Here is a 10,000-nt window from a genome sequence, read left to right on the forward strand (position 1 = left end):
TGTAAATAATAAAAAAAACATGCCACTAAACATTCAAACCGGCAACACCAAAGCTAAATAAAGCCCCCCCAAAAATGACATCCAATAAAAAAACACAAGTTGAATTCACTTCCAACCTGTTCCCAAGTTGTCAGCGCCAGCCCAGATCCAGCTTACCTTGACGGGAAACACACTCCTGCTAAAGCCTCGGTCGGCAGCATCAAAAAGAAAGGAAAACTTTGGGCCCCGGGAATAAATGGACGCTTCTCAAATCGGTCCACTGTAGTTCACCACGCTCCGTATAGTGCACATGGCTCAGAGACCAACTACCATGATCACCAAAGTATTGTCTATTGTCTTCGCTTTTTCGTCACCAGACTATGTGTGTGTGTGTGTGTGTGTGTGTGTGTGTGTGTGTGTGTGTGTGTGTGTGTGTGTGTGTGTGTGTGTGAGCGCTGAGTTAGTTGTGCATAAAGGCTCGGAGGAGGGAGTAGATGCAGGGAGGAGGAGGAGGAGGAGGAGGAGGAGGGGACGGGGGGACGTTTGGAAGATGATGAAGGAAAATGAGAAATGATGCAGCCTATTGATACTCAGAATGATGTCTCGCGGTTTCGGTGTAGAAGACATGCGCTCAGTGAGAAATGGAGACTCAAAAGAATCCTGATAGGTGACAGATCGGAAAATATTGGGACGCTTGAACCACATCTGTGACGATTGTACAACGCTGCGACCATGACTGGGGTTGTGGTGCATTATTGCAAACTATTCAAAGGTTTAAAATACAACGACTGTCTACAATAGGCTATTCTTCCACTAGACGTCAGGGTCTGTTTTATATTATTCTGCTTTAATAGGAATTGATAAGAGTGTGTCGTGTGTGAGTGAAAACATCTGGACCGTGTATAAAAGAAGCTCGCTGAATAAACAAAACAGAAAATAGGGAAAACCATGAAACCATAAAATAACAAAAGGTTGTTTACTGCAAGTGGTTTGGGTTTCTTCACTAAAATGAGACCACGCTGCCTTCTTTCTTTTAACTTGAGAACACTGACCCCCTGTGGCTGAATAGAGATCATGCGTCTGCCAATAAAAAAAAACCTGAAAAACACCCTAAAGGCAAATAAAGACAAATACTCATTTTTACTAAGCTACGCCAACGTTCATAGCAAAATATTTATTTAAATTGTTTACCAAAGGTTGTCTTGCGATCATTGTAGCCTATTTTCCAGTAACTCTTTTTGTCTGTTTTTCTCAAACGTATGAAAATGCCCTATCTCTGGTATGGTCACTGTATTACTGGACAGATGAATACAGGTTCAGAGTATAAAAACGTAGACATTCCGATGGTTGATTCTACTCTCAGTTTGCACTGAGACGAATGAATGTAGTCAAATAAGGGTAATGTGAAGACAACGTGATAATTAAGACATTGCATTAAGATTGTACTTTACTTCCTTTACAATATGTAATTACCGCGTAAAACAAAACATAAAGGAGAACGTGATTGTATTGGCTCGTGCAAAAGCAGCTGTGTCTATTCAAACTTTCATGTATGACAGATATGTATGTATATCATGTATGACACGAGAGGGAACTGAAAGAAATTGACACAAACCTGGAAATATGTGTGTATGTGTTTAATGCATCATTTGATGAATACCTGATTATGTTATTATAATATGTAAATGAGCAAACAAGTTGCAAAACGACCATTCTCCATTTCATTGGAACTTTAAGCATCCGAGAACAGCCATGTATTCCATCGTACACCCCCACAGACAGTATAGGCCTATACAGCTAACAGGACTTCATCCAGCAGCAGCAGCAGCAGCAGCAGCAGCAGATATAGGCCCTGTTCCAATTCTCCCCCTTCCCCTAGATTTGAGCCCTAACCCTAGATTTGAGCCCTAACTCTAGATTTGAGCCCTAACTCTAGATTTTGCGCGTTCCTGCAAAGGGGTAGGGTGTCCCAATACTTAAGGGAGAAGAAGAAGAAGGGGGAGTGCTGTTTTATCCCTTAAAACGAACCCCTGAACGCTAGCCAGCTCGGGAGCTGACTTGCAGCTAAGGGCACTCAAAGCAAGTGTTCTTGTTAAGGGGGGGAGAGAAATGGGACTGGGCCCATTTCCGTTTGGAGACTCCCAAAATGACGCTGCACCCGGGAGCACATCCTCACACAAAAAGCTGCTCGTCTGTCCCAGAGTTGCTGCGTCTGAGCTTCAGCCCGGACAGGATCTTCTGGGCGGGCACCGACAGGGGCTGCTCTCCAGAGAGCCTCTTGGGCGACTGACACCCGGCGGCCCGCCCCGCCGCCCGCCAGGCCCCCTCCACGCCGCAGGGCACGCTCGCCGCCACCACCGCCGCGCTGGGATCGGCTTTGTCCCCAGGCCCGCTGTCTCGCATGGTGGTGGTGGTGGAGGTGGAGCAGGTGGTGGTGGTGCTGGAGACGACAGCCGCCGCCGGCGCTGCGCCTGCCGTCCACACGGGGTCCAAGGCCAGCATGTGCTGTACGACCGCGCGGGGACTCGCCGGGTCCGCCCCCGGGTTCGCCCCCTGACCGGGGTCCGCCCCTAAGTCCTGGGCGTCGGGGGGGGTCTCCTCCTCCTCCTCCTCCGGGTTCTCTGGTTCCGGAGACCCCCCGCGCGGCGGCGGGGCCTCGGTGGCGTCGAGGCCCCCGGCGGCGCCCGGGTGTCCGCTCCAAGGCTTGGGCCGTCGGGTTCCGGGGGTGGGGTAGCGCTGGTACTTGACCGGCTGTCTGGTGAAGCTGTACTGGGCCTGGGCGTCTGATCCCCCCGCTGCCCCCGAGTCCGGGGCCCCCGCGGCCTCAGAGCCCGGGGCCCCCGCGGCCTCAGAGCCCGGGGCCCCCGCGGCCTCAGAGCCCGGGGCCCCTGCGGCCTTAGAGCCCGGGGCCCCCGCGGCCTCAGCATCCAGGCCCCCCGTGGCTCCGCTCACAGCCACGACTGAACACGAGGAGACACAAAAAAAACAGATTTTATATCCGTGCCACAATGAGAACGATAGTATCATTTCATAAAAGGCATCACGAAAGTGTGGTGACTATGATTATATCATTCAAACACTAATAAAGTAAGATTTACTGTCATAGACAGTATACTGTCTATGTATATATATATAGATATACTGTATATATATATATATAGATCTGACTCATATTACTGTGTTGACATCCAGGTAAAGAGTTCAGAGAGTTCAGCAGCTCTGAGTTTATCGATGTGGAAATGAGTAATACCAGTTATGACACCGTATGACAGAGAGAGAGTGAGTGGGAATTCAAGCACTAAAGTACAGAGAAGCAGAAAAAGCTCTTTCATTGAAAAAGAACAGCGCAAAAAAAAGCTGCCTAGAAAAAGTAAATAAAAGCCAGCATAGCTAAAACAAAACAAACACACACACACACACACACACGCACACACACGCGCACACACACACACGCACACACACACGCACACGCACACGCACACACACAGACACACACACACACACACACACACACAAGATAAGACCTGAAAAAGCTGGAAAAAGCTAAATAGCCCAATCCTGTAATCACATGTACCTAATCCAGCCACACCCAAAATTAACGGTTGCCATGGCTTGCCTACCTGCTCCCTCATTGGCCTCAGGGCTGAGCTGGTCCACGGCTTCATTGGACGAGGACTTGTCAGATATATAACCCTCACTTGACTCTCTCTTGATTGGTCGACTCTGTTGGAATGACACAATCCTAATGTTGGGGACGTTTGTTGAAATATATGACTCTATCTTGTTCCAGGAGCAGTTGGGGCAAAGGCAAGTACGACAAACATCTACAAGTGTAGTTCTGAAAGGATCTCAAGTTACGTCTTGGTCAATTCAAGGAAACAATTCAAGGCATTTCTTTCTTCTTCTACTGGTATATCTGGTGTTTTTGTTGCCTATGTGTGTTGGAGAAAGCAAAGCGCTAGTGAGTGCAGCACAGGAGAGGTCAGGGTCAGTGCAGGGACGGGCAGACACAGTGTGCTAGTCGAGTTAATCCTGATGGCACAAGTGTTAATTAAGGAGACAGCTAACCTTCCTAACCATGCCAACCGAATTAAGACAACAGATAAACGGCTTTAGTGGTAAAAGCAGCTTCACTCAGGTTCATGCATTGACGTGCGCACACACAACACAACCACAGACAGACACACACATGCACGCATTACGACAAACACTTTCCGCCCACAAACTAACAAGGAAAAGACTGTGATTGTAGTTGAAAAACTGTCATTATAGTTTAAATAACCGTTATTACAGTTGAAAGTAAAAGCCCGCTATTAAAATTCCATTGATGCTAACATTGGAATTGAGATGCATTGCTGACCGTAGCGGAGAATGGGAATGAATCCGTCCCATAATAACATATAACTCAATGTTAATGTTAACACCACGACCTCCTCACCTCTAAGGACCGGGGCCGGTCTCTGCAGCAGCCCCCCTCCTCCGGGGCCGCGCCGGCGGTCTCTGGTTCCACCAGGGGGCCGGGCGGTCGCGGGGGCGTCTCCGGCAGGGGCGTGGTGGGGGCCGGCGGCGGCGGCGGCGTGCCGGCCCTGGGCTGGGGCCCGAACACGCGGTCGTAGTGGGCGATCAGGACCTCCACCAGCAGGCCCTGATAGGTGGACTCCACCAGCGCCACCATGGACATGTCAAAGGTCACCAGGGGGCGCAAGAGAGTCGGGCCGAACACGATGCCCAGGTTCCCCGCTGACATCATGTTCTGCTCGACGTTCCCCGACACTCTGCGGAGACAAAGGCGGCGAAGGAGTTGAGTATCAAAGTGATTTGGAAGGATTGGGTGACTTCAGAATCAAAGCCATCGATCCCTGTCTCTATTCATTTGGTCTGGGGAGGAACAGGTGAAAAATAATCGACCTTTTTAACTTTTATCACTGAAGCGATTTGCTAGCCTGGCTACTGCCAGACCAAGCTCAATCGTAGATTGACCTTGGACTGGGGAGGCTGCTGTCATTTTCTTCAGCACAAGAGGCGTGATCAACGGGCGTAGTTCAAATGACTCTGTACGCAATTGGCTGCTTGCCGTCACTTCCCTGTCGTCATTGTGTTAAACCAGCCAATAGCGCGCCAGGGGGGCAAAGCCAGCTTGGTTATTTGCTGCTGTAAAAGTGGATCGGAAGCATGAAGAAATGTATTTCTCTTCTCCAGACCCTGCTGCAGGGCGAATTCAAATCGCTGGCAGAATGGGCTGGGGGGTACGCAGTTTAGTACGCGTTTTGCTGCAGTGATAAAAGTTCCTAGCGTAGCTTTAAGCAACCCTCTAAGAATGTGACAGAAGACACTTCGGCAGGGGTTCACCTGTGTAGGTGGCACATCATGTGCTGCAGCGTGCTGTAGGAATGCGGAGGGAGTCTCTCTAGAAGCGCGCACAGGTTGCTCACGATGTCTTCCGGGACTCCCGTGGCGTCTACAGCGGCGTCCTTGTGCGCGCGTTGAATGGCCTTGCCCACGTTGATGAAGTCGCTGTGCAGGTCAAAGGTCAGCAGTGGCTCTGGGAGCTGCAACCGAAGAGAGGAGTGAAGAGTGATCACGGTTTGAGACTTAAATCATAAATAAACGCTTCCCCTAGATTTCAGCCCAAACCCTAAGTTTTGCGCGTTCCTGCGAAGGGGTAGGGTGTCCCAATACTTAAGGGAGCAAGGGGGAGTGCTGTTTTTCCCTTAAAATCAACCCTTGAACGCTAGCCAGCTCGGGAGCTGACTTACAGCTAAGGGCACTCAAAGCAAGTGTTCTTGTTAAGGCGGGAGAAATGGGACTGGGACCTAAAACACAGGATGTTACCCCGGCCCCGAGACGCCAGTGAGCAGGTCGTACCTCTTTGAAGAAGTGCTTGAGCAGGCAGGTGATGTCGTGGGGCGAGATGTCCGACAGCTCCACCTGCTCCCCCTGGGCCTCGAAGGCCTGGCACAGCCTCTGGATGCGAGGCTTCGACCCGCACACCCGATAAATGCCCTGGGACGAGGTCGGAGAGGAGAGGAGAGAAGCTCAGTCGGAAGGCGTCCAAGGCCATCGTTATCAGCTGTGGTTTGACACTCGACGTGGGTTCTAATGTCTTGCACGCTGCGTGCCGTGTTCTAGATGGATGCAGTAGATAGATGAAGAATCTACTGCGCGGTGCGCTAGTGCGCTAACCACATTAGGCCATCCGCCTACGTATCATTCCCTCTCTTCTTCAACCCACTTTTCTGTCTCTCTTTACCGTCCTGTACATAAGGCCCATACAAATACATATAAAAACAAGAGTTAACTTTATTACACATTTGCTGTCACATTAATTAATTTGCCACCACAGGAGGGACTAAATAAGGAAACCAAAACTGAGACATGACATTCAATCCCAAACAGCCCTACATGAAAACACTGAATAGAGCGTTTAGCTCCTCTTCTCAATCACTGTATCGAATGGGTGCAGATAAAAGCCGGTTTTACACCGTATTTGAAATGAGCTCAAGTCAAGTCAAGTTTATTTGTATAGCACATTTCATAAGGTATACACAGACTCATCAACTGCGTTCCTGTGGTTGGTAGCAGGAACCGCTCCGACCCGGGACACTGGGTCTTACCTGGACGGCCAGACTGTGGCTCTCGATCTCGGCCGTGCAGCGCTGCACCACGAACGGCACGGAGTTGGGCCGGTCCCGGCACAGCTGGGCGAGGCCCACCCCAAACACCACCCCCTTCCCGTGCTCGCACATCAGGGAACACACCTCCAGACACTTCCGGTGGAGCGCCAGCCCGCACTGAGGGCCGGGAGACACGCACAAGACAGACATGAGGATTACCGGGTCAGGACCAAAGGTAGGTGTACCTTATATGTTATGTGATGGTTTTATCAACGTTGTGTACTGTCCCAGACTCCCTGCTTTCTTTAAGGTGGTCAGAAGAGAGAAACGTTGAGAAATTGTAGACAAAACGCAATTGAATCCCAGATCTATTCCTTAAAGCTGAGACCAAACCTTTTTGAGACCAAACCTTTCATTTTCAGATCAGATCAGATCAGATCAGATCAGATCAGATCAGGACATGAGTATTTCTCAACAATAATGTAAACCTTGTATCGTTGCTATTCTGCCGTACCTCCTCACACTCCACGCCGTTGACCACGATGTAATTATCGCACTGCTTGCACTTCACCATCTTGCTCTTCATCTTCCTCAGTCTGTGGGTCAGGGCCGCCCTGGAAGGGATGCGTGCTTTGGCCAGAGACTCTGCAGGAGACTCCAGGAGGTCTACAGGGCAGGAGGAGAAGACACTGGTGACCAACGTTACGTTCATATTTGAAAGCGCCAGGCAGGGTGCGATCTGTTGGGGGGGATGGGAGGGATCATACCCCCCTCTGTTTTTATTTTTTAATTTTGGAAAATTAAATGTTTCATGTCTTTTTAATTTGCATTAAACGCAAAGATGAATGTCCAACTATTCAAAATCAAATGAACACCAAACGAGACAAGAGAGAAATGTGTCACAGATGTTCAACCAACCGGATTCCGTTGCCGGGTCTCTGTCGTCAAGGTCTTCCGATGACATCGTCCCGCTGGACGGGACTTTGAGCAACCGCCGTGAAAACGAAGCTTCAGAGACGCAGGGAGGCCAGAGAAGATAATAGTAATGGGTCAGCAACGATGGGCCATTCTTACACTGGACTCACCCTAACATTAGGGCTGTAACGATACACTAAAGTCACGGTTCGGTACGTACCTCGGTTTTTAAGTCACGGTTCGGTATGTTTTTCGATTTTTTTTCGTTTTTTTTTTGACAAATTTTTAATTTGATTTGTTAAATTGTATCAAACAAATGCCTTACACAAATGGAAAGACATCTAATACAATTGAGGATAAAACACAATAAAGTCCAGAGTGTGTGATAATCAATAAAAACTTTATAAAAAAATATATATATTATTATTATTTTTTTTTTCAGTACGTACCGAAATGAAACGTGCATCGAACCGTTAGACCCGTACCGAAAAATGTCGGTACGAGTGAGTGTATCGTTACACCCCTACCTAACATTGGACAGGAAGTCACCAGATGATCATCAGAAAGATCTCATCGTAACCGACCTACCAGGGCTGGACAGAGACTCCATGCTTCCCTCCATGCTCTCGCCGTCGCTGGAGACAATTCTCCCTGGAGGTGGTGAGGGAAGCAAAGCAAAGGGTGTCAGGGTACCACTCACACACCTGTAGTGACTCTCTATAGAGCGTCTTCAACCCGGCGGCCGTATTGGTCCGTTGGGTGGGGAAACCATAGATACATATAGAACACTAGGCGTCTCGTCCGCGCTGCTGGCGCAAGGACACTTTGCGCCAGCAGCGCTGCCACAGTCAGCTCGCTCACCCATAACGTTGTGTTGGTGGTGGTACGTGTACTTTTTAAATAACCGTAACTTGCTCAATTTTCAACCGATTTTCTAACGGTTTGGTTTGTTATAAACGTCAGAGATGTAGTTATGACACTGCATACTTATGAATAATTATGTTATGTTCCAAAAAAAAATAGAATAATCTAAAATAGGTACAAGATTTCCCTTTACAAATAGTAGTAGTTTGTAAGAAACCAAACCGTTTCTAAATCCGTCAAGATGTCAGCGAGATAAGAGTATTAGCGTTTGTGCAGATCACTGACCGTACCTCAGGTACCACCAGAAAGCTTGCCTGTGACAAGATGGCCGCCTGTGATGACGTTCTAGACTCCGCCGTAAGACATCTAGTGTTCTATATGTATATCTATGGGGGAAACCTTCAAGAATCTTTGGGGGAACGGTTCACGGTGTCCAAGGATTCTAGCAGGTATACCCTCCCAGCTAACCAATAGGGCCGCCGATAACCCCAATAACAGCGTGCCCAGCGGCCCTGGGGCTTACTTCCGTCGCTGGGCCGTTTCATGGGGACATCGTCGGGAAGGGTGTACAGGTCCTGCAGGGCACTGAGAGGGTTGCTGGTTTTCCGTTTGGTCTTCTCCAGTCTTCCATGAAAACAATGAAGACAAAAAAAACGACAAAACAACAAAAATAAAGAAACTCATCACACATTGGACATTCACCATTCAACCACCATCTCACCTTCCAATGGGCCGTATTCAGTTAGCGGCCGTTTTGGTTCTACACACTAGCTCCACTAGCTTAAACTGGAAGCGTACCCTTTGCCCTGAGGCACGTACTCCTGGAAGGTGAAGCAGAGCGCGGGCTGGTCGCGCCGCCGCCGGCTCAGGACGTGCAGGAGGTAGGGCTCCCCGGGCTCCAGGGGCCGGCAGGTCAGCTCCAGGTTGTGGTAGCCCAGAGGGATGGGCTCCGTCTGCTTCCGCTGGTAGTAGAACATGTTCACCGTCGCCTGGTGATGCAAGGGGGGGAGAGGGGGGAGAGGGGAGGGGGGGAGAGAGAGAATGTGTCTGAGAGGGGGGCGGAGGAGGAGGGCCGGGCCAGAGCGGTGGCCTTAAAGGCCCTGACTCACCGACCAGATTATTGGTCGTCAGCCGACGGTCTGGCTCGGTGATTGGTGTGTGCCGTGCAATCGGCCGTCGTCAACGCCGTCCGTGTTCTTTTCAAGCCGTCGTTACTCTTTTCAGCCGATGACACGATGCTGAATCAGGCCGTGACCAAAACGGTCCGACGGTGCCTTTTCTCGCCAGACTGTCCCGACGACCGATAATCAGGTTGGTGTGTCAGGGCCTTTATAGGGCGTATAGGACTCCCGGACAAAAGGTGCCCGGGTTCGGTTCCGTTTTTGGAGCAAGATGCTGTCTGAAGATCAGACCCTGCCCTGCTTCTGGATGACCTGTCACCGCACGTATGTCGAATGTATGTATGTTGCACGTGGTGCATTCTAATGTATGTCGCATATCGTGAATTTGAATGTATGTTGCGTATTTTGTATTCAAAGGTATGTCGCGTATTTCACATATGTTTCAGAAAAGGCTGCTGTTGGCTGGCTGCTGAATGACTGAATCTTGAAAATGTGTGTTGCGTTGGA

The 10,000-nt window shown here is 49.6% G+C and overlaps 2 protein-coding genes across 3 annotated transcripts in view; both read right to left on the minus strand.

Moving 5' to 3' along the window:
• Window positions 1–200, minus strand: part of lmx1al (LIM homeobox transcription factor 1, alpha-like) — a gene marked incomplete at both ends in the record, with an annotated part of 18,947 nt that extends 18,747 nt beyond the window's left edge. For both annotated transcript variants that reach the window (XM_084488726.1, XM_084488725.1), the window contains one exon: window positions 157–200. In XM_084488726.1, coding sequence (XP_084344852.1) covers window positions 157–200 — 44 coding nt within the window. The remainder of the gene's footprint in view (window positions 1–156) is intronic.
• Window positions 201–1,524: 1,324 nt separating this feature from the next.
• gmip (GEM interacting protein) overlaps window positions 1,525–10,000 on the minus strand; it is an 18,085-nt gene continuing 9,609 nt past the window's right edge. Inside the window, exons 12-22 of the mRNA XM_084488920.1 lie at window positions 9,171–9,361; window positions 8,896–8,996; window positions 8,097–8,159; window positions 7,512–7,601; window positions 7,108–7,259; window positions 6,594–6,770; window positions 5,845–5,982; window positions 5,329–5,528; window positions 4,418–4,754; window positions 3,600–3,702; window positions 1,525–2,939 (exon numbers count right to left, since the gene is read on the minus strand). Of these exons, the coding sequence (XP_084345046.1) occupies window positions 2,152–2,939; window positions 3,600–3,702; window positions 4,418–4,754; window positions 5,329–5,528; window positions 5,845–5,982; window positions 6,594–6,770; window positions 7,108–7,259; window positions 7,512–7,601; window positions 8,097–8,159; window positions 8,896–8,996; window positions 9,171–9,361 (2,340 nt within the window). The 3' untranslated portion in view covers window positions 1,525–2,151. The remainder of the gene's footprint in view (window positions 2,940–3,599; window positions 3,703–4,417; window positions 4,755–5,328; window positions 5,529–5,844; window positions 5,983–6,593; window positions 6,771–7,107; window positions 7,260–7,511; window positions 7,602–8,096; window positions 8,160–8,895; window positions 8,997–9,170; window positions 9,362–10,000) is intronic.

Source organism: Micromesistius poutassou (genome assembly GCF_964030765.1).
Source record: "Micromesistius poutassou genome assembly, chromosome: 1".
Lineage (NCBI taxonomy): Eukaryota > Metazoa > Chordata > Actinopteri > Gadiformes > Gadidae > Micromesistius > Micromesistius poutassou.